General features: G+C 34.5%; 1 protein-coding gene across 14 annotated transcripts in view; it reads right to left on the minus strand.

Annotated features, from left to right (window-relative positions):
- Positions 1–24,823, minus strand: part of OXR1 (oxidation resistance 1) — a 486,852-nt gene that overhangs the window by 21,894 nt on the left and 440,135 nt on the right. For 12 of the 14 annotated variants that reach the window (XM_043483377.1, XM_043483381.1, XM_043483380.1 and 9 more), the window contains 4 exons: positions 22,128–22,312; positions 18,460–19,214; positions 12,914–13,082; positions 9,437–9,599 (listed from right to left, as the gene is read on the minus strand). In XM_043483377.1, the coding sequence (XP_043339312.1) occupies positions 9,437–9,599; positions 12,914–13,082; positions 18,460–19,214; positions 22,128–22,312 (1,272 nt within the window). Of the gene's footprint in view, positions 1–208; positions 1,076–9,436; positions 9,600–12,913; positions 13,083–18,459; positions 19,215–22,127; positions 22,313–24,823 lie in introns of those variants that run through there. The other 2 variants (XM_043483388.1, XM_043483389.1) reach the window with 2 other exon arrangements.

Consider the following 24,823-nt stretch of genomic DNA (forward strand, 5'->3'; position numbering starts at 1 on the left):
ACAAACCAAAATCATAGTTCCTTATTTATTTCCTTTTGAAGATATTTAGCATTAGCAGAAATAACTTGAAGGTACTTCTTTACAATCATAGAATTTTGAATTCTCTAAGTATTTTTTATGCTTAAATTTTAAAATTGCATAATTCTGCAGAATGTCACCATAAAAAGACTAGTAAATACAGAAACTGAAATCATCGACTAAGATTTACCAGAGTATATTTTTGATTAATTGGTTGATGCCTTCTCCCCTTTTTCCCATACCAGAGACGAGACATTTCCTTTCCAGGACAAATTAAGTTACATCATCTCCTAAGAACTGTTTTAAAAAGCATTCTTCCTCTGTCAAAGATCCATTTCCAGCACAAGAGCCCTACTACAGTGACAAAACTGTTTGCTGGAGACAAAGATTTGATTGACAAGACAGAGAGCTAATCACTAAGTAGTATCCATTGCAAAGATAGTCCTGAGTGGAGACTGTTAAGCTGGGGAGGGAAGAGAGGATTTCCCATGTTTAAGTTTGGTTGCACTGTACCCAAATGTGCAAAGAAAGGACTCAAAGGTTTAAAGATACAGAGCATGTATTTCCAAACACCAGTACATTAAGAAATACACTAAAAATAACCTCAGTCATAAAAAAGTAATCAGTACAGTTTCCAGAGTCCTTTCCAAAGTACACAAATGATTTCAATTAACATTTTACTGTCTGTTTCTACAGTCATAAAATTCTGTTCCTTATTTATATCTAAGAATCCTATAACATTTCATCTTATATGTATTTTTAAGCATTAAAACGTCCTTTGAGGACACTTCAAACTTTTAGAGTGACTATAAAAATGAAGCCAATCTACTACAAATAAATCCTATACAAATATTCAGTGTGACCTGAAAATTCCTTTGAGTATTACACAGCCCATTTTTAAACTGAATTTCCTAACAGTTTCTTGAAAAAGTAATTATTATCTATTATGCCTAGGTATATACTTCACTAACAAGGGGTATCCTGAATGTAACTCAATTTTTAAGATTAAATATTATTATGACTATAAACAAAAAATATCTAGATTACCTGACTTTTAACTAGAGGTAAATAGTACACTGAATGTATGATACACTGAATATTTCTTCCATCTAAATTAAACCTGCTCTTTCCCCTTAACCTTGCTGTGTGTATGCACAAAGTTGTGTGCACAATGCCGCCTTCACAAATACACAACCACTTTTCTAGTGCATGCACTGTACCATACCCACACCTCCACATCTCCTTTCTCCACATTCCAGGATGTGCATGCATAGGACACCGTACACCTCTGATGAACATCCACCCTGCCACTCACACCAGCCACCCCTATGCCTCCCCAACCAGCTCTACATCACACTTACCCTAAGATCTCTCTCCCACAATCCCTCATAGACACACTATAACCATCTCTACACCAGCTGTACAATAGAGTCCTCTTACATATACAGTGAACTGTGGTCACCAACCCCATCCCTGCATTGCCTCACACATAAAACAAACATTAAACGGTAGTGGCAGTGGGGTGCTATATTGAAAACCTACCATTACTCCCAGCCAGAATTTCTATAACTAAAAATATGCATACCAAAACATAGTTTAAATGAGATTTAAATATATATAACACACACACACCATGCATCAGTTCAGTTCAGTTCTTCAGTCGTGTCCAACTCTTTGTGACCCCATGGACCGCAGCATGCCAGGCCTCCCTGTCCATCACCAACTCCCAGAGTTTACTCAAACTCATGTCTACTGAGTCAGTGATGCCATCCAACCATCTATCTCATCCTCTGTTGTCCCCGTCTCCTCCTGCCTTCAGTCTTTCCCAGCATCAGGGTCTTTTCAAATGAGTCAGCTCTTCGCATCGGGTGGCCAAAGTATTGGAGTTTCAGCTTCAGAATCAGTCCTTCCAATTAATATGCAGGACTGATTTCCTTCAGGATGGACTGGCTGGATTTCCTTGCAGTCCAAGGGACTCTCAAGAGTCTTCTCCAGCACCACAGTTCAAAAGCATGAATTCTTCTACGCTCAGCCTTCTTTACGGTCTAACTCTCACATTCATACACGACTACTGGAAAAACTATAGAGCTATACATCTATGGCTAGACAGACCTTTGTTGGCAAAGCGATGTCTCTGCTTTTTAATACGCTGTCTAGGTTTGTCATAACTTTTTTTCCAAGGAGCAAGTGCGTTTTAATTTTGAAAGATTTTGAACATAATCTTGCTGGCATGTTAAATGAGTCCAATTGTACAGTAATTTGAACATTCTCTGGTGTTGCCTTTCTTTGGGATTGGAATGAACAGAGCTTTTCCAGTCTTGTGGCCACTGCTGAGTCTTCCAAATCTGTTGGCATAATGAGCGCAGCACTTTAACAGCTTCATCTTTTAAGACTTGAAATAGTTCAGCTAGAATTCTATCACCTCCACTAGCTTTGTTCATAGTAATGCTTCATAACACCTACTTGACTTCATACTCCAGAAGTCTGGCTCTAGGTGAGTGACCACACTATAATGGTTATCAAGGTCATAAAGACCTTTTTGTATAGTTTTTCTGTGTGTTCTTGCCATCTCTCATCATCTTTTCTGCTTCTGTTAGATTCTTGCTGTTTCTGTACTTTATTATGCCCATCTTTGCATGAAATGTTCCCTTGATATCTCCAATTTTCTTGAAGAGATCTCTAGTCTTTCCCATTCTGTTGTTTTCCTCTATTTCTTTGCATTGTTCACTTAAGGCTTTCTTCTCTCTTCCTGCTATTCTCTCGAACTCTGTATTCAGATATCTTTCCCTTCATTCTTTTCCTTTCGCTTCTCTTTTCTCAGCTATTTATAAGGCCTCCTCAGAAAACCACTATTCCTTCTTGCATTTCTTTTCCTTGGGGATGGTTTTGGTCACCATCTCCTGTACAATGTTATGAACCTCCGTTTATAGTTCTTCAGGAACTCTGTCTAGCAGATCTAATCCTTTGAGTCTATTTGTTACCCCCACTGTATAATCGTTAAGTGATCTGATTTAGGTCATACCTGAAAGGTCTAGTGGTTTTCCCTACTTTCTTCAATTTAACCCTGAATTTTGCATGGATGTATATTTGTCCCCAAACTCAAGTTGTATATATTAAATATAAACAGTTTTTTATGTAGCATTCATACCTCAATAAAGAGGTCTAAAAAATAATCAATATGGAAATATTACACAAGACAATTAGTGTTAACTCATAAATTCGAATTGTTTTTAATGCTTTTGATTTAAAAAATTTTCAGATTTACTGAATTTCTTTTGACGTTATGATTTGTAATCCTATGTGATTCAATTTTTTTATAAAAGTATATTCTTTTTTAATTGATTTTAGCTGAGAAATGTGACCTCTATTTAGTAACTCAGATATTGAGACTACTTTTATTTTGAACAAAATCAATTCTGTATGGATTCTGCTGACTAGGCTGAGAAGAGATCAGAAATTTTGCTTTATTTTACATATTGACTCAATTTTAATTTTTGGCACTACTTGCTACTTTAAACACACACACAAACCATGTCTTTAAGAAAATGAACACCAGAATACTCATTGTCTGGTAGCTTAAGAAGTAAAACACTAACCAAACAAATGGAAGCCTCCTGAAACTATTGGCTCTTAAAGTTGCAGCAATATGAAACTGTTAAGTCTTCTCTGAGAAATCTAATAAAACACCATAGCAATAATTCTACCTAATGACAAATAAGAAAACAGAACTGATTTCACATGGTAATTACCACATCCAGGTGGAAAACCAAATCACTGAAGATATGATAAATTTTACAGCCTAAATTGCTAAGGTTAGCTTAAATATTTTAAAGTGTTTATACAATACTAAAAATTAATGTCAAGATGGGAAGATCCTATAAATGATTTACAAAATTATATGAGAAAGCAAATTTTAAAATATTTGGCATAACTACAAAACCGTTGTACAGGTTTAGTTAATAAGTAGCCCATAAACTTACATTTATGCATACATGCTAAGTTGCATCAGTCGTGTTCGACTCTGTGATCCTATGGACCATGGCCCACCAGGCTCCTCTGTCCATGGGATTCTCCAGGCAAGAATACTGGAGTGAGTTGCCATGCCCTCCTCCAGGGGATCTTCCCGACCCAGGGATTGAATCCACATCTCCTGTGTCTCCTGCACTGGCAAGAAGGTTCTTTACCACTAGTGCCACCTTTATATTTTCACTTAAATGAAAGCTTGGATCATTTGAGAAAATGTGAGTAATGTCAAGCACATAAAAATGGAGAGGTCATATCAGAAACCAAAAACTCAATGTAAGATATTTTTGTCAGTACTTAGGCAAGTGTGAGAAGTGAAGAGTAAACCAGAATAATTTCCTTCACTACTGTAGCATCACTTTTACTTCATGATCAGGAATTTTATAAGGTTTTTTATGTATAGCAGATGAATTAAGATAAATGCAAAATTCACATGAATCTTAAAAATTAAACAGGCTCTCGGATTTCTGTGGTGGTCTAGTGGCTAAAACTCTGCACTCCCAATGCAGGGGGCCCAGGTTCCATCCCTGGTCAGAGAACTATATGCCACATGCTGGGATGCTGACTCAAACAGCAAATTGTAAAAATACACTCGTGTATTTTAAACATTTTTATCACATGTGAAGAAATGTGAAGAACTATAGAAAAGGATTATAAAAGAAATGTTGATAGAGCTGAGTGGTCCATGCAAATTCACTATACTGCTAATCTCTGTATTTTTGTATCAATCAAATAAAAGCACAATCATCAGCAAATGGTAGGAGGTCAACAGGTATCTTTTCCCACCTTCACCTCAGGATCTTCCTCACACTGTTGAAATGCCATTACTGTGTTTTCAATGAAAATTCATAGAAACGATCCCCACGAAAAAGGAATATTTCTCACAAAATTGCAAAAGTCCACATACTACGTTTTCCTCACACGCTTTACTGATTTCTGGAACTGAGTACCAGAAAAAAACAGAGAAAACTCTACCAATTTCAGAAATTGTTCTGCTTCAGCTGCAATGTAGGGCTACTGAACTACCCACAGCAGAAGAATTTATTAAGATACTCAAGACAGTATGGTTAAAAAAGAAACAATGGTGAGGTAAGCTGATGTTTTATGCTAACTATATTTATACTAATGACTAAACTTGAATAAAGTGTACATATTAAATAACATCAATCCAACATACATCTTGAGTTACACATGCAGTATTTCTCAGATTTTTTCTCCAAGTATTCAGAAATCATAGTTCTGATGTATCATAAAGTTCTTACTGCTAATAATCTTAAAATGCAGCTATCTGTTCTCTTTGCTAGTAAAGGTAGGTTTCTGTGGCCCTCACCTCTTTCTGGAATTCACTGTACAAATCTCTAATACTGCTCTCTTTTCTTGCTTCCTTTTTTCATATCTAATTCTCAAATTCCAGCCCTTTCTATCTTCAGTAGAACTGACTTTTAATTTGAACATTTGGGAACTTAAATTGTTTCAAATTTATAAAATTTTTCTTGTTAACAAAGATGCACATTTTATTAATTTGGGGTGCTACAGTTAATGTCCTTTTAGGGTAGTGATGAAGACAGTGTCGGATCAAAGAAGAGTTATTAAAGTCAAACAGAAGTACCAGTGAAAATAATCTTGGTAGAGGATTTTAAAAAGATAAAATAATAAAGAATATTTAAATATTAATATCTGATAATAAATTATAACATTATGATATTACACAGAACAATTTTGTTGTCATTAATGTGCATGGGAAGGAAGAACAAAGATAAACGTATTAAACTTACAAAGGTATATTTCTTTAAACTCACTAAAAGAAAGAACTTTCTAACAGAATTGTCCTAAACTGAAAAGCACTGCCCTTTGAGGTAATAAGCTCCCTATCACTAAATACGCTAAAGTAGAATCAAGAATGATGTAAAATGTAAAATGAGAGAGGCTGAACTGTCAGTTAATTTCAACTCTAAGAGTCTAGGGCTTTATGATAAAATATTTACTACAAGTGACATAACAACTTATTTTAGACCAACTGTTAACAAGTACAACTTATATTTATTATTTATTTTAATCTATGTCCAAATTTATTCACTAATGCTGTATTTACAAAGGGTTAATTATATGACTGCACTGTTCATAGTTCAGCAGATAGAGCAGTGTATGAAATCCATAAAACCTTGCCCTCATGGTACTTACGTAGGCAGGAGGAAGGGAAGGGGGAATAGGAAGGGAGAACAAAAAGAAGTAGAGAAAGTAAGTTTATCATAGGCAAACGTTCCCCAATGTACAAATTTCATGTCAGCATGAAATAAATTTGTAACAAATTCATCTTAAATTCTAAGTCACCTATTCTCTACACCTAGGTAGAAATTTTGAGTTATTCTTATTTTATGTATGTTCTCTAGTCAAATTCCCTTTTTAAAATTTATCTTTATTTAGAGGATAATTGCTTTACAATGTTGTGCTGCTTTCTGTCGTACAAAACTGTGGATCAGCCATAAGTATACATATATCCCCTCTCTCCTGAACTTCCCTCCCGCCCCTAAAATTGGTCAGAGACCACTGGGCTGAACGCCCTGTGTTACATAGCAGCTTCCCACTAGCTATCTAACTTGCACATGACAATGTATGTCTGTAACGTTACTCTCTCCATCTGTCCCACCCTTTCCTTCCCTTGCTGTGTCTACAAGTCCGTTCTCTGCACCTGCGTCTCTACTCCTGTTCTGCATGTAGGCAAGTAGGTTCATCAGTATCATTTTTCTAGAATCTATATGTATGCGTTAACATATAACATTTGTTTTTCTCTGACTTACTTCACTCCGTGTAACAGGCTCGAGGTTCATCCACCTCAAATTCCCTTTTAAAAAAATCCTCTAAACATTTAAAATACTTTTTATGTTCTCTTACATTTGCTCAAACCCATAGAATGTACACCACCACGAATGAACTCTAAGGTAAAGAACAGACTTTTGATGGGAAAAAAAAAACACCCCAGCTTTTTATGTATTTAGTAGCTATCAGGCACTAGACCAATACTATACAAGAGAAATACAATGCAAGACATATGCAATTATAAATTTTGTAGTGGCTACATTAAAAAAAAAGTTAAAGCAATTTTAATATATTTACTTAATCCAATATATCCAAAACATTATCATTTCAACATAATCAGTGTAAGAATTAATGATACCTTACATTTTTTCTTTCAGTTCTGAATCTTTAAAAACCAGCATATGTTTTATATTTACAGATTAGCTCTATTTGGACCAGTCATATTTCCTTGCTCAGTAGCTACAAGCAGCGAGGGGAAATTGTATTTACAGGAATTAGTATATTTAACTACATCTCAATGCAGATACCAGATTTTCACAGGAAACACCTAATCTTATTTATGAGACCATATTGAGATTTTATGAAATTTATAGCTGAAAAAAAGATTCATATATCTAAGTTGTTCAAAACATATCTAAAAGTCATCCAATACTGAATCAAGTATTGGTTTTTATGTTTAATCAAAATTAAACAATTAAAAATTCAGTTTCTTAGTGGCATTAGCCACATTTCAAGTATTCAGTAGCCACATGTCACTAGTGGCTACTCTATTAGACAGTGCAGCAAAATGTTTCTAGACAACACAGCAGAAAGTTTCTAAAATTTAATTTTTTATCAATTTATCATCTTCTTTTTATTTGAATCAATTCTAGTTGCAAACAGGTGAGAAAACTTTTTCTTTAGAAATTATAATCTGCAGAGTTGTCCATAAGAACTAAGACGGTTCCTTTTAAATAAAAATAGTTAATACTCAAAAAATTAGTAATAAAATCTATTATTTCCAAAATTAAGCGTTTCAATCTCAAAAGAGAGAAAACTGTCAATTCTCTGACTTGACTGAAGATACTGCCATCCACCTTGCCACCCAAGTTAGTACTTCACCATCATCTGTCACTATATCCTGTTTTATTAGCTAGGTGATACCTTTTTAAAACACTTTATTTTATCCCTTTCCATTTTACCTTTGTTACTGGTTTAGTATAGGTTTATATCCTTGATCACCTGGGCTATTTTAAAAGTCTTCTAAATCTAAACTGTAAATACACAGGTATTGTTTTGCATATGCTAACACCCAAGTAAATCATTACCCAGAATAAAATACAGACCACCTCCAGTGCTCTATAAAGTTCCCTCCAGAGCCTAGACAACCCCTAAATTCCCAGAAACAGGTAGTCTGGTGGACTTTTGACTAGTTTTGCCCTTTTGAATTTTATGTAAATGGAAATATACAATATATAGTCTTTCATGTCTGGCCTGACATCTTTTATTCTGTGAGACTCATCTACATTGTTGTATCAACAGAACCTTTTTGTTGCTTCATTATTTGGAATTTTATAAATATTCCAAATTTTTTTAATCCAATAACCTGCAGACAGGCGTTCATGTTGTTTCCAGTTCATGGCTATTGTGAAAGCTGGTGGGGAGATAAACAATATCGGTATAAATATTAAAATAACTCAAAATAAATGCTCAGGCTATGCTAACTCTTTTCGTCCACTGTACCCCAGTCACAGTAGACACTGATGCTGAATGTACTAGGCAGAAGGGACTGAGGCACATACAGAATCAGGTGTGCGCTTTAGACAAAAGACATGCCATGTATACCTTTAATCATTATACATGGTAAGTGCATGTACACCACATTCATCACATAAACAACCACAAACGCCACCAGATGGATAACAAAATTTGATTCAGTTTATTGAAGATGGTGAATCCAGGGAACCGTAACAAAAGAAAGACCAGATATGTCACTCTATCCATCCCACGTGACAAAGCATTTAAAATCATAATATGCAATATTAAAAGACAGATCTAAGAGGGGCTAAAAAAAAGTTGTTTAGTGTTAATTTGACCATTTATACAAGCTCAGTAAATCTGAGCAGCATATAAAACTTTCATTACTTTGTAAAATTAGCATCAGCTTATTTCCTTTGCATATTGCTAAACTGATGTCAAGATAATGCTTGGATATGAGCTTAGAAGGAGTGCTAATTTGCATGAATGTGTTAAATAACTACTATGCCTCCTTCATGCAGGATATAACATTAAAGTGAATTAGATCTGCAATAAATGTTTTATGAAAATTAGTATAACAGTAATTATTCCTAAAGTTCACTCAATAAAAGGCATTTTACTGCTGATAGGTTGCTTCTCTAGCATTTTAAAGCAAAAGGGAAATGACGAAAAGGAATAAACCAAAGTTACTAATCAGATTTATTAAATAAACACATATATATAAGGACAGTGAACCTTTAAAATATTACTCATTTAAAGATCACTTGAACTTTGTCAACTCTAAAACTATAAATTCATACCAAAAAAAAGATAAATGAAAGCTTCACATTTTCCCCCTTACCTCCCATTCTCTAGCTGCTGCTTCACTAGTAGAATCCTCATTTGTTTCAGATTCTTCAATCTTTTTTACTACTATAAATCCAGGTTCTTTGGTATATTCACCAGTATCTTCTGCATATGTTTCTGGACTCCACTGAATGAAGAAGGCATACAAGTGGTCTGTCCTGTAAGAACGAGTGATTATGAATAATAGATCTGCTATTCTGAGTTGTTAGCAAGAGCTTAAAAATTATTTTTGTTAAACAGCTTCACAAAACTTGAAGACTTAAAATATACAAAATATTACATATACTATTCTTTATTTAAAAATAAAACAAAGCCCACTACCAGGAAGACATTAACTTAAACTTTTGGGGCTGTGTTCCGTCAAGCTCCTAACTACATTAGGATTTTCTTCAGTCTGGTTTTGACTAGCCCAGATGCTGTCCATGGTAACATTTCTTTTCATGAAAGAAACTTGATAATGGGAAGGAAAACCAAATTCACCATTTTAACCTCAATCACACAATGATCTAATTATCTAAAATACAACTAACAACTTATTCTAATTACCTATTCTGAAACCTGACCACTATACAGGTTTTTCCCAGGTTAATAGAAATTTAATATATTTAACTTTTATGTTCCTTCTTTCAATTTTGTTAACTAAAACCTAAATCCCTGAAATAAAAATTATCTGAGGGGTCAGACACACAGTTCAAATATCTATGCTTTGTTGGCTTTAATTGGTATGGATAACTGAAAAGTGATTATAAAACTCTCTACTAACATATAGCAATCAATAATCACTGTCCTGGACATTGTTTTCAATAAAATAAATTTTTAATAATGTCATTTGTTATGTGGTAACTAATGCTTTAAAAAGGTGTTAAGTATCATCTTTCAGATAATTTGTCTCTATGAAGCAATGTTTTTCATAAAATCTTAAATACAATAAAGCTCAAAATTCTAATAAAACTAATTTTTAATGAACATTAGTGAAGGTGCAAGGACAATACTAAAATGGAAAATTCCATGCAAAAATTAAAACAAAGCCAACACTAAGGAGAAAAATAAATCCTTAAGTTTTTAACTAAAGATATAATAGGGTTGAATATTTCATTGTAATCATCTTGGTATCACTGGCAGATCAGAGTATCTGGCTCTTTGCCTTTCATGTACTCATGAATTATGCAAATCATACCATTATTCTAATCACATTTTGTTGAACGCACAGATTGTACTGTATATTTAGGTGAGGGGGGAGAGAAGAGAATTTTATTATTATATTCTTGAAAGTAAGTCTTTAGAGGAACATATAAAGCTTTTCCAAGAGGTACACAGACATGTAAGATAGATCTAAAGGAATCAATCTCTTTCTCTTCTGTTTCCATATGGTAATCTTCACTCATACTCATCTTCTTGAGAACAGCATGGTTAAGATATCTTACAGATTGCTTCTTCTCTGCTTTCACTAAAGTACCATCCTCACTCATCCAGAATTTTACAATGGTACATATCTTTATAGTTAAAAAACTTTCAGTATAAAAAGTTCCAGGTTGCCCAAAGTTGGTATTGAGACAGGGAAAGATTTTAAAGACTGGGTAATAAGTCCTTTGCATATCAGGTGGTTTTCTAATTCACTAATTTCCACAAAACTGAATGAAGCTATTCAATGATGGTTACTAAAAATAATTTTGATGACAGATGATTAATTTTAGAATACAAACAGAAACACATTTAAAGAACTGACTGACATTATAATAAAACTCAGTTTCATAGACTTTTTTTATGAACAAAGCTTTTTAGTACTTACAGAAAAAGAAAAAAGGGAGTGGGCAGAACTGAGCCACTAAGTCTTATCATTTCAATGAACAATATTCATTAATGGATACATAAACTAATTGGGGGAAAGCCCTAACTATTTTATTAAGACATTTCCTGTATTTTACATTTTATGTATAATAACTATGTATGATAAATTATAATTCATGTTGCTTTGATCAACTATTCATTAGTAATAATTTTAATGACAAAATTTTCTTCTGGGTTTAATTAATATTTGGAACAATGTAGGCGTTGAAACAATTTTCTCTTGGATTCTGCATGTCTTATGGGCAGAGGCACTGTGTATCTTTGTTCTGCACTAACTTTTCATGTATGTTTGCACAGAAAACAAAGCATAGCATGGTTTTAGAAGGCAGAAATATTCAGTATCTTGTGGTGAAGTTTAGTCGCTACCTTGTGTCTGACTCTTCTGTGAACCTATGGACTGTAGCCCACCAGGCTCCTCTGTCCATGGGGATTCTCCAGGCAAGAATACTGGAGTGGGTTGCCATGCATTTCTCCAGGGGATCTTCCTGACCAAGGGATTGAATTGGTGTCTCACGTCTCCTGCATTGGCAGGCGGGTTCTTTAACACTAGCACCACCTGGGAAGCCCCAGATACCTGTGTAAGTATATGCAATTTGTTGCAAAAAAATGTAAGAAGGAATAAAAATATACTACCTTATAATAAGATTCTATGAGGAAGTATAACTGAAATATAAATTCAAAGAGAAAAGTAGTGATGCAAATTTTAACTGTTTTAGAAGAGCACATTCAAGTAGTGTTTAAATGTACAATCTAATCATAGAGGGCAAATTGTTACATTATCTAAATCCCACTGGATATATTTAATAGATAAATGTAAGTTTTAACTTAGAATGTCATTATTCACGATACAGCGAACTTAAAATGTCAGCATTTACAATACAGTGCTAACAGACATCCTTTACAAATATTGCTCAATCATAATATGAAAAATTTTACTGTGCAGTTAGTATGAAAAATAATTTGAAGCCCAGATCGTTTTAGTAGCTAATTTAGTGCTATGTATACAGCAAGCATTTCTAATAGAAAGGATTTGATGAAATTTTTAAAAATCAAATTATATATAGTTAGGGAGTTTGGGATGGACATTTACACACTGCTATATTTAAAAAGGATAACCAATAAAGACCTTCTGTATAGTACATGGAACTCTGTTCAATGTTATGTGGCATCCTGAATGGGAGGGGAGTTTGGGGAAGAATGGATACATGCTTCTGTATGGCTGAGTCCCTTTGCTGCTCACCTGAAACTGTCACAACAGTGATAACTGGCTATACCAGTAAAAAAATACAAAATAAAAAGTTAAAAGAAATTGTATCATTTCCTGCCTTGAGGTGGGGCTGTACCAGCTAATACTTTAATGAACCTTCTTGATCTAAAACATGTAACTATGACTGTTTACTAGTAACACAAGGTATATGTTCATATTTTTTGCATTAAACCACAAAGGAGACTAAAATTAAAAGTGGGGTAAATTAAAGAGGAGCTAACTGATTTTGAACAGATTTAATGTCAGGTTTTAATCATAAACTATTTCAGTACTTTGCTACTGGTGTGAACTATTATACAAAATAATTTCAACTCAAGGAATCTCAATGTTTTCCAGATTTTGTTGTTATTGTTTTACCTTTCTTGTGGCACAGCAAACCAATATTCATGTTTCTTATCTCTCTGTGCATACTGTTGCATTGTTGCACTTGCTTGAGATACAAATGTTTTCCTCATAGGTTTTCCGACTCTGAGACATAAGAACTTATGCAATCGATGCCTTCTCTTTTCTTTTAAAAGTGCAGAACCTAGAATTGAGATAGAGTGTTTATTCAATTCTCATATACCATGTCTGAATAATTTAAAACAATTTAGACAAAGTAATGTTAATCTCCAAACTTCTGAAAAATAATTACAGAATAAAACATTACTTTACTGAAAGGTGAATTCTCTTAAGTAGCTTATATATTTTTCCATCAAAAGTGACAAGTATAGCAAGACTAATAAACTAACACCCAAGTTATAAACTGATATTATGTCTAAGAGTATTAGAAAAAAATTTAGAAGATCCAGAAATTCTGGTTAAATTTTTGTAACAACCACACTAAAGTAATTATTCATACACATACATATACAATATTCTGCACACTATCACCCTTCTAGAACAATATCTAAATAAGTTTGAAGAATTTTAAAAGTTTTACTGTAATATGGTTGTTACACAAAATATTCAGTAAAAAATTTTCTGAAGCTTTTACATACATATGAAGGTGTGACAAAAACAATGTGCTAGATTCAGCCATCCGCTTAGTTTATGAAGCATGAATCATCTCTAACCTTTCCAACCACAGATGCTGACATACGACACACTGAAGGTCTGACATGTGGATCAACTCAGGAAACTGGACACTAATCAGCTTACAAAGGAGGCACACTATGGAAGAAAAGGCACCTTGCCATAGTCAGGAGACCTGGATACTAGTCATGGCTTTTTCCTGTGTAACACTGCACAAGGTGCGTAATCTATCTGAGCCCCAGCATTTGCATCAGGTTAAAAGAAGAACTTTTACTATTTTTCTCACAATTATATTCCATTATATATTTACGTTATATAGTTTTATGATAAAAGATCAGAAACTTTGAATAGTTCCCTATATAGAATTTCAAGTTTCTTAAAATTAGCTACTTAAAAATTAGCTACTTGCTAAACTTGGCAACCTAGCATACCCTGAATCTCAATCCAATATTAAAAGGAGCTGGTTTCCAATGGAACAGAATAGAAAGCCCAGAGATAAATCCACGAACCTATGGACACCTTATCTTTGACAAAGGAGGCAAGGATATACAATGGAAAAAAGACAAACTCTTTAACAAGTGGTGCTGGGAAAACTGGTCAACCACTTGTAAAAGAATGAAACTAGAACACTTTCTAACACCATACACAAAAATAAACTCAAAATGGATTAAAGATCTAAATGTAAGACCAGAAACTATAAAACTCCTAGAGGAGAACATAGGCAAAACACTCTCCGACATAAATCACAGCAAGATCCTCTATGACCCACCTCCCAGAATATTGGAAATAAAAGCAAAACTAAACAAATGGGACCTAAAGAAACTTAAAAGCTTTTGCACTACAAAGGAAACTATAAGTAAGGTGAAAAGACAGCCCTCAGATTGGGAGAAAATAATAGCAAATGAAGAAACAAAGGATTAATCTCAAAAATATACAAGCAACTCCTGCAGCTCAATTCCAGAAAAATAAATGACCCAATCAAAAAATGGGCCAAAGAACTAAACAGACATTTCTCCAAAGAAGACATACAGATGGCTAACAAACACATGAAAAGATGCTCAACATCACTCATTATCAGAGAAATGCAAATCAAAACCACAATGAGGTACCATTACACGCCAGTCAGGATGGCTGCTATCCAAAAGTCTATAAGAAATAAATGCTGGAGAGGGTGTGGAGAAAAGGGAACCCTCTTACACTGTTGGTGGGAATGCAAACTAGTACAGCCACTATGGAGAACAGTGTGGAGATTTCTTAAAAAGCTGGAAATAGAACTGCCATATGACCCAGCAATCCCACTTCTGGGCATACACACTGAGGAAACCAGATCTGAAAGAGACACGTGCACCCCAATGTTCATCGCAGCACTGTTTATAATAGCCAGGACATGGAAGCAACCTAGATGCCCATCAGCAGATGAATGGATAAGGAAGCTGTGGTACATATACACCATGGAATATTACTCAGCCATTAAAAGAATTCATTTGAATCAGTTCTAATGAGATGGATGAAACTGGAGCCCATTATACAGAGTGAAGTAAGCCAGAAAGATAAAGAACATTACAGCATACTAACACATATATTATGGAATTTAGAAAGATGGTAACGATAACCCTATATGCAAAACAGAAAAAGAGACACAGAATACAGAACAGACTTTTGAACTCTGTGGGAGAAGGTGAGGGTGGGATGTTTCAAAAGAACAGCATGTATACTATCTATGGTGAAACAGATCACCAGCCCAGGTGGGATGCATGAGACAAGTGCTCGGGCCTGGTGCACTGGGAAGACGCAGAGGAATCGGGTGGAGAGGGAGGTGGGAGGGGGGATCGGGATGGGGAATACGTGTAAATCTATGGCTGATTCATATCAATGTATGACAAAACCCACTGAAATGTTGTGAAGTAATTAGCCTCCAACTAATAAAAAAAAAAAAAAACAACTAGTTTTCTTGTCCTCCCTCCATATGCACATACAAAAAGAGGAAACCAAATAGCAGCAATCCAGGAACACCTATCTAAACATATCTACCAAATGTTCTCCTTTTAGTAATGTGTCATAATAGGAAAACTCAATCAAAGCCTGCACCCAAACAAACTCAATAAAATACAAGTAGTCTACTATATTACTGGGTCAACCAGAATGCAACATTTTATAATTTTCCAAGATTTCAGAATATAAGACAACCAAACACAAACATATCAAATAAAGATATCTATGCCAGTATTCGTCACAACATCAATCTTAATAATATGAATTGTTAATAACAACTGAGTGGCTTAATAAATACAGAAATAGCTAAATTACAGGGCCATTGAAAACCATGAAAGAACTACACGGGTTCAAGCTGACCCTTGAACAACACAGGGTTGAACTGCACAGGTCCACTTCTGTGTAGCTCTTCTTCAATACATACTATAATGCTACGATACATGGTTGGCTGAATCCATGTATGCAGAACCACAGACATGGAGGGCAGATTGTAAAGTTATACGTAAATTTTTGAATGTGGGAGAGGAGTATGTGTCATCCCTTAACCCTTGGGTTGTTCAAGGGTCAGCTGTATGACGACACAGGAAAATGTTCATGACATAAAATATGAAGTGAAAAAAGCAAGAAACTATACTACACGTAATCCTAATTTTATATGAAAAATATACATATATGAAGATATATTCAAATTATATCAATATTGTATATGTGTGTGTATATAAATGTGTGTATGTAGATACACATAAACACTAAACAGCAAAGATAAACACACCACAATATTAACAATGATCATCTCCAGGTGATGAATTCCAGGTAATTTTTTGTAAATTTTCTAAAAAGCAACATATTTGTCAAAAGTTCTTTAATGAACATTCATTAACTCTGAATAATGAAAAAATTCAATCTTTTATAGAATGTAATTCCTAAACATCTATTGAATATAATCCTTAGGTCTTCAGTATATCTAAATTATATACAGTATATCTCAGTATATCTAAATTCAGTATATCTAAATGTAAAGAAAATTCCCTGTTTTGAAAAACTGAATCAAACCCTAGTGTGTTGCTGGTGGGACTATAAAATGGTATAGCCACTGTGGAAAACAGATCAATGGTTCATCAAAAAAGTAAACACAGAATTATCACAGAATCCAGCAAATCTAGTTCTGGTATATAACCAAAGTAAAAAAACTGAAAGAAGGAAATCAAACAAATTATTTGTACACTAATGTTCATAGCAGCATTATTATTCACAACAGCCAAAAGGTGGAAACAACTCAAATGTCTATCAACAAATGAACATATAAAGAAAATGTGCTGTGTACAATGGAATATTATTCAGCTTTATATAGAAAGAAAATTCTGACACACTACAACATAGATGAAACTTGAAGCCATTATGCTAACGGATATAAGCCACACACAAAAGGGAAAATATTGCATGATCCCACTTATATGAGATACTTAGGGTACAGACACAATTCATAGAGACAAAATGAAGAATGGTGCTTGCCAAGGACTCTAAGGAGGGGAGAATGGAAGTTATCATTTAATGAGTAGAGAGTTTCAGCTCAGGAAGATGAAAAAGTTCTGGAAATGGATGGTGGTGATGGTTGTACAACAATGTGAATATGCCTAAAGCTCCTATATTTTATATTAAAAATGGTTAAACTCGCAAATCTTATTTTATGCTTATTTTAACAATTAAAATTTTAATTACAGAACATAAATACGTAAATTAGATCAATCTGAAACCAATACTCCAACAGAATATGAGAAATGTTAGCTAAGATACTTGAGTTATACCACTTTTAACATAATGTACAAAGCAGAATCATTGTGTAGTAGAAATAAAAACTATTACTATAATTTTCAAAAGTCAGCAACAGTATGAAAATACAAAATTGAAAGAGAAAATGATAATTATCTTAGTTCTGCTTTTTATTTATTTTAAATTTAAAAAATCTTTAATTCATTTATGGCCATAGCACATGGCATCTGGGATCTTAGTTCCCTGACCAGGGACTGAACTTTGGCCTGCTGCACTGGAAGCACAGTCTTAACCAGTGGACAGCCAGGGAGTCTCCTTAGTACTGCTTTTTAAAGAAACACAACCAGACAATGACAGAACTTGTGGATACTTGAAAGAATTTCAAAACAGATTTTTATGTCTAATTACACTTTTAAAAAATGAAGGGGTTATATAACTTTGGCAATTACAAATTGCAATTATGATATTATATATACAATTTTAAGGGGCTTCCCTGGTGGCTCAGACTGTAAAGAATCTGCCTGCAAAGCAGGAGACCTAGGTTTGACCCCTAGTTGGGAAGATTCCCCTGGAGAAGGGAATGTCTACCCACTCCAGTATTCTCACCTGGAAAATTCCACGGACAGCGGAGTGTGGTGGGCTACAGTCCATGGGGTTGCAAAGGGTCAGACATGACTGAGCAACTAACAAACTACACAGTTTTAAAAGGTATTCTAATGACGTAACATACCAAGAACTTAAAAAAAAAAACAAGGGAGAAATCATAGGTATTACAGACTTGTGTGCATTTTCAAAAAATAGTTTAAAGACAGAATGCAGTGGATCAGGAATGCTTTAACATGGTGGAAAAGATGCTCATTATGTGTACAATCCACTGTGAGATAAGACAGTAGTAACCAGACACTATGTACTTGTACCAGAGAAACATCTGTCAAGGGCCACTAGATTATCCTTCAGAGTGGCCTAAGATACAGCAGCTTTTGAGTCAGTGAGCAAAGAGAGGGACAATATACAGTAAGACAAACTGTTATTTTTAATAATTTAATATATTATAATTTATATTAAATTATATATATTATATATATTAAATTATATTAAAATAATTTAATATATTCCTCAACACTTACCTTCTATATCGGCTGTTGCTATTTTATGCTTAATTTCTTTTTGTGACACCTGTTGAATATTCTCCCTTTGCTGTTTAGTTTGTTGCATGGAATGGGATTTCCAGAGTTTCCGTAGCTCTTCTACCTCAGTCTCTGAGTCCTGATTTTGTTCCCTTCCTTGTTTTCCTTTGTTGACAACTTGCTTTTGTTTAAATTCTATTGCTTCCCCACAAGGCATACTTTCTTTTTCAACTTCTTCTTGATGTAGTGAATTCTCATTAAGAGGAAAATCCTGGTTACCTTTTTTTATACCTGTGCTTTGTTCATTAAGACCTGATATTTTTTGAAGATTATCTGTAGCCTGATCTCCTTCCTTAGTGGCCATTTCAAGATTTAAACCAGTTTTAAGAGAAAGAGTCCCAACTTCATTGGCAGTGTGTCCAGAACCAGATTTTAAGTGATCGGGAGTACTAGCAGCTTCTGAGATGACCGTCAAACACTCTACTCCACTCTGAGTGACGGTCTGCACAGATTCTGATGACGCACCAGATGATTTATCGTGTCGCAGCTCATCTGAAGAAATAAGCTCCTCCCGAATAGGAGACAGTTCTGATTCTGTGAACACATCTTCAGAAAGAGACTCCTCAGTGCTCCTAGGAGCAGTGCTGGCACTGTCATTACCCGCATCACGGATTCTTGAGTCTACTTCATCAGTATTACTTCTTGTCACTTTCTTTAAATGGCAGAAGTCCCTTCCTGATAACTGATCTATCTCTCTGTTAGTAAACAAAATTTAAAGTCATTATTTTTTAAATTATAGAATTTTATTTTCCACAAACTTAACACTGAATTAATATCATTAAAAAGGCTTTTCTGTAGCATACATCTCTTAATAGCATACTAAAAAACTGATTCATATAGAACAAGTAATTAAGTCAAGTTTTTGCATCAACTACTTAAGCTATGGGAAATATCAATGTAAGATTTACTGAATTGATCTACCTGGAGAGAAACTGAAGACACAACTTTTGGGTGAAGCTGTAATTCTAAACTAAAATTTACTCACTGATGAAATATGAAAAATAGGCTTAAATAAAGTTTTGATTAAAATTATAAATGTGTTAATAAAGCACATTGACTGATACTATGTACACACACATAGTGCTTATATAGATTTAAATAGAAATTAAACTAAATAAATGACTCAAATGCAAAGCTAAAAATCAACCTGAAAAGAATCAAGGCAAAAGTACTTAGAGGAATTCTTCATGGTTCCAGTGACAACTCTTAACAATTCTAAGAGAACTTGTTCAGCTAACAGGTTAGATATTAGCTAGCTGAATGATTCATCGTTACTTCTAGATTTCCATGTTTAATGCCATTTGTAATATACAAGCACTAATGTTCAAAGGTTAGGTAGTTTAAGTTCTGCCAGGAGGCAGTGCAAACACTATAGCATAAGATACAAATCAACAATTTAAAATGATGGCTAAAAACTAGTAAATGGAAACTACATGAGTTTTTAGTGGGAAAAGAATATTTATGCAAGTTTGAGAATAGAAAAGACTGGGAAGTAAGTTGACACAAAATTTATTGCTGACCTCTGGATGGTGAAGCTGGGTAACTCTTTTCCTCTTATTCTAGTATTTGATATTTTTATAATGATAAACATAATTTTCACTGTGCATAGGATAGGTAAAATTTAGTTTTTAAAAATTATCAATTAGTTGAAGTCCAATTCCTGTCTCTGCCTTCCTTGCACTGATTGATTCACCTTCAGAAATGCAAGCATCTAGTCTGTGCTATTAAATATGTAACAGTGTCATCTACTGGTGATTGACTAAAACTGCACATACAGAGGCCTGAAAGAAAGTGAAGTTGAGCTCTTTGTAACCCCAGGCACAGCAGCATGTCATGCTGCTCCATCCATGGGATTTTCCAGACAACAGTCCTGGAACTCAGCAAAAAGGTTTGAGAAACTATCTGTAAAAGACCCTTAGATAAGAGATAAAGTTAATTAAATCCAACAGGACACAGATTTAGATAAGTGTTGTAACTTTTCCTTTTTCATGTCAGTCACGCTGCTATTGTCCCTGAAGAAGACCTTTGAAATCAACTTCCCAGTATAAGACAGTAGAAAACCAATCAAATCTTATACACCTCATTTTTACCAAAGATAAAATTATTCTGCAAAACCACACAACTCATTTATCTGATCTGTTGCCAGATATTTGTTTTTAATCAATTCATAAGGCAGGATTGAAAGAAATGTCTTTTTGGAGTAATTTTTAAAAAATGTTTGGATCAAATATATGGTCTTTTCCAGGTGATGTTCTAAATGATAAAAAGGTGATTTACAAGAGGAAGAGTCCCACAGCACCTGTGTAGAACAGATATGGACCATGCCACATAACACTCAGTAAAATCCCAGAGTACCCTCACACAAATGGGAAATCAGGGCAAGAGAAAATGATCTCACCCACGACTGACATACCTATAATCTTGATTCTCTTTTAATCTAATCCTTCACTCCTTCACCTTTGTCTCACCTCTCCACCTGCCACAGTAATCTTTATTTGCTCAGACTGATTCTGGATGATGATATATTAAATTACTAACAGTAGAGGCAATCTTAGGAATAATCTGCACCTCTAAAGATGAGTTTACCAAGCCAAAACAGTTATCTATTGGGGTGGCAGGTATAATGGAGATTCTTAAATAAATGATTTTATTCTACCTTAGGTATTCTAACAATTTATGTAGCCTGCCTCAGAAACAAAAATAACTTTCTCTCTTTTGTAAGTCTCTTTTGTAAGTAGTTCTGTCTCACAAAGGTTAATTTTAAAACAATCATTATCAACTTTGTAGGTTATTACAGGAACAGAAATCTCAGTATCAGTTAAAGTGAAGACAGTTTTTAAACTGTTGACAAAGGAATGACAAATTACGAAGAAATAGGGAAGTTCTTTTCTATTTCAATTTTCTTCCCTTGTACTTTCCTATTCTTCTCTTTGTATATCTATCTTTTATTTTCTTCTTTTATTTATTATCCTTCCCTTTTCTGTCATTACTTTCACAGGCTGTGCTGACCTGTAACCTCACACCTGTTACCTGAATCACACAAATTCCATAACCAGTACATTCCAAGGTTAACTTTAAACTTGTGCAATCTGTGGGTCTCTCCCCTATATTTTACACTTTCCTGAGAGAGAAGGATGCAAACATATAAATCAGTAAATAAAAGACAAAGCTGCTCTGGTTTTATCAATGTCAGGTCTTTGCTCATCACCTTTCCCAAATCCCACACCCAACTCTCCAGGCTTTTCTAAAGAAAATTTGAAAGGTATCCTTGATTACTTATATTCCTTTAAATTACTAATAAAAATAATTTAGAATTATGAATTCTGTATCTGAAGAAAAAGGGCTGGTAAACATTGAATTAAATGAATACTATAGGTTACTTTTAAATATCAGGTTCTCTGACCAAATATGCAAATATCAATTTAAAACAATTCCTAACTATTCCAGTACAGTACGAATAATCTTTTCAATACTATATATGTTTCATTACTGATAAAATGAAAAGCATCTATAATAAAACTATTAAAAGATACTTAAAAGAGTTATTAGACCAAGGTCAACTAACCAGATGAAATAAAATTGCAAAGGAGTATAAATATCACTCTTACATGGGTAAGGATTCCTTTATTTTGCTATCCAAAATTTCTTTGTACATTGCCGCTGACATCACCTCTTCCATTGGACACATGATGCCATATTCCTCACAGCCATTCTCTTGAACCAATGGGTCAGTTTTATGTGGGTCAAACATTATATTATTTGGTGTAACTAGCAATACACCACTGACTGTGCCCTAAGATGAAAAAAGAAAATAATGTTTAATCTTCAAAGTTTAAATTTTCAAAAATTATTTTAGATATTTTTACTGATTTTCTTCCCATGTTAGGCCACCTACCTTATACAAAAGTAGTACACTCAAGCACTATGGCATTCTCATGAAAATGCTTTTAATAATACCCAAATTTCCCCAGTAAATTCTCCTTGCTAGCAGGGCAAAGTACAAAGAATATTATATTCACCATCAATCAGTCAAGTCATGAATTAAAATCTGCAGCCTCAGTAAAATGTTGAGTTATATCAGCAAGATAATTGCAGTAATGTAAGGAGGACTGTAAAGTCCTCCAAAGGCATAAGCCTTGTTTCACATTAATTTGCACACAACTTCTTGTGTTGTTCCCTCACCAAAGGTATCAAATAGTTTCATGCAGACAATGCAAGTTTAATAAATAATGTGCCTATAACCCAATCCACTATAAAAGGAAAACAGTACAATCTATTTAAAGTATCTTTAAAAATAAGTCTCCACTTTACTTGACTCTGCTAGCCTACTTATGTGGCCTTGGGCAAGCACAGCCTCTGGGGCTGTTTCTTCATCTGTAACATGAGACAGATTAGATGACTTCTATGACTTCTAAGGCATATGGTATCTACTTTAATTTAATCATGAAAAGCTATGGCATTTTAAATATATTTATATAAATAGCAAAACAAACATAAAGAACCCAACCCTCTAACCTTACAAATGAGCAAACTGAAGTACATAAGAAGTTGATCCCACTAATATTAGCTAATATTTACTGAATGCTTTGTATGTACCATGCTTTATATATATATTTTTCATTTCTTCACAATTATAGTTCTGAAATGAGAATGGAGGCGAGAAAATTAAAATTGAGAGAGGCTAGGCAATTGGGTGGCATCACCAACTCGATGGACATGAGTTTGAGTAAACTCCGGGAGTTGGTGATGGACAGGGAGGCCTGGCGTGCTGCGATTCATGAGATCGCAAAGAGCTGGACATGACTGAGTGATTGAACTGAACTGAGGCAATCTGTTATAAATAATCAACAACATAGCTAACTAATAAGTGGTAGGACTAAGATCCAAAATCCAAAAAGTCAAATGCTTTATACTATAATCTTTCCACATTTGAGTTACAAACATTAATCACTCCAACTCAAGTACCAAAAATTCTTTAATCCCATACTACTTATCCATTTATTTATTTCTGAAGTACTGTTGATTTACAATGTTTCTTTGACTTCTGCATAAAGTGATTCAGTATTAGTAGGTGGGATCCTCTCATCTGGCTAATTAATAATGCCTGCTCTGACCCTGGTCATAATATGAACTTTCCTCTGAACTACTCAAGCTCAATCAGAACAACAAGCAAAATTCAGTCAAGGAAGAAAACCTCCCACAGTTATGGGATGGATTTATAAGGTTAACATCAGGCTGTGGTCATTTTAGATTTAAGGCCCCCCCTTCCCATGGACAGAGGAGTCTGGTGGGTTACAGTTAACAGGGTCACACAGAGTCAGACATGACTGAAGTGACTTAGCACTTAATCTTGAGAACAATTAAATTATACTAAGGATAACCAGCCTAGTAACACTAGGAAATTGGACTGGGAGCTTTATGGACAGTGCCAATATATAATTTCCCTGAAAGATAAAGATTAGTATAGAACATACATCAGATGACCTGAGAATACATTGGGCTAAACCTAACAGAAGTTCTTGGCTTAATTCTAATTATGACCTTAATAATATTGCTAGCTATATTATTTATCCTTTGCCGGTTTTACAATATTATTGTTTCTTACAATACCAAAGGTGTGACTGAACCTCCAATGAACATAATGACAACTAGGCAATGTGAAGCAGTTGATCAAATACATAGTTCTGTATGGTATCAATGATTGTAACAGTGTAATTCTAGACATGGGAGGATAAAAGAAGAGGGATTACTTCCCTGGATCATAATTAGAAGACAGATGTCCAGAGATCTCTGACTATACAGACTTAGTCCAGGAATAGCACACTGAATTTTGCCTATCAGCAAAATCATCACCTAGGAATGAGCCTTGCTAGCTATGTGGGATGGATGGTCATGAAATGCCTCCCAAAGTATGATTGAATTTAAGACCATGATGGGGCCCAGTCAACTAACTGGTGTTTGCCGTGGGTGCTTGTCATCTACCTCTACAAAGATTAAATCGTGTACTGCTGCAGCTGCTGACCTTCAACACCCCTTGAAGGAGTTTAGGGTGGAGAGCAGAATTGTGGCACTCTGTGCTCTGGGAAAACTGGAAGGGTAGGTCTTTAGATAGTAAGACATACTCAGGAGCTGATTTTATGAGCCCAATTCTTGTATCTCTTCATATCTAGGAAAGCACTAAAATCCTTCATGGTGACAACTGTTTCCTATGACTAGCAGAAGCTTCACGAGACCAGCGGAAACTTCCTACCAAAAATTATTGCTTGATTGCATGTATTCCCCCTTTACCAAAATCACATATATA

The sequence above is a fragment of the Cervus canadensis genome, chromosome 12 (assembly GCF_019320065.1).
Source record: "Cervus canadensis isolate Bull #8, Minnesota chromosome 12, ASM1932006v1, whole genome shotgun sequence".
Classification (NCBI taxonomy): Eukaryota; Metazoa; Chordata; class Mammalia; order Artiodactyla; family Cervidae; genus Cervus; species Cervus canadensis.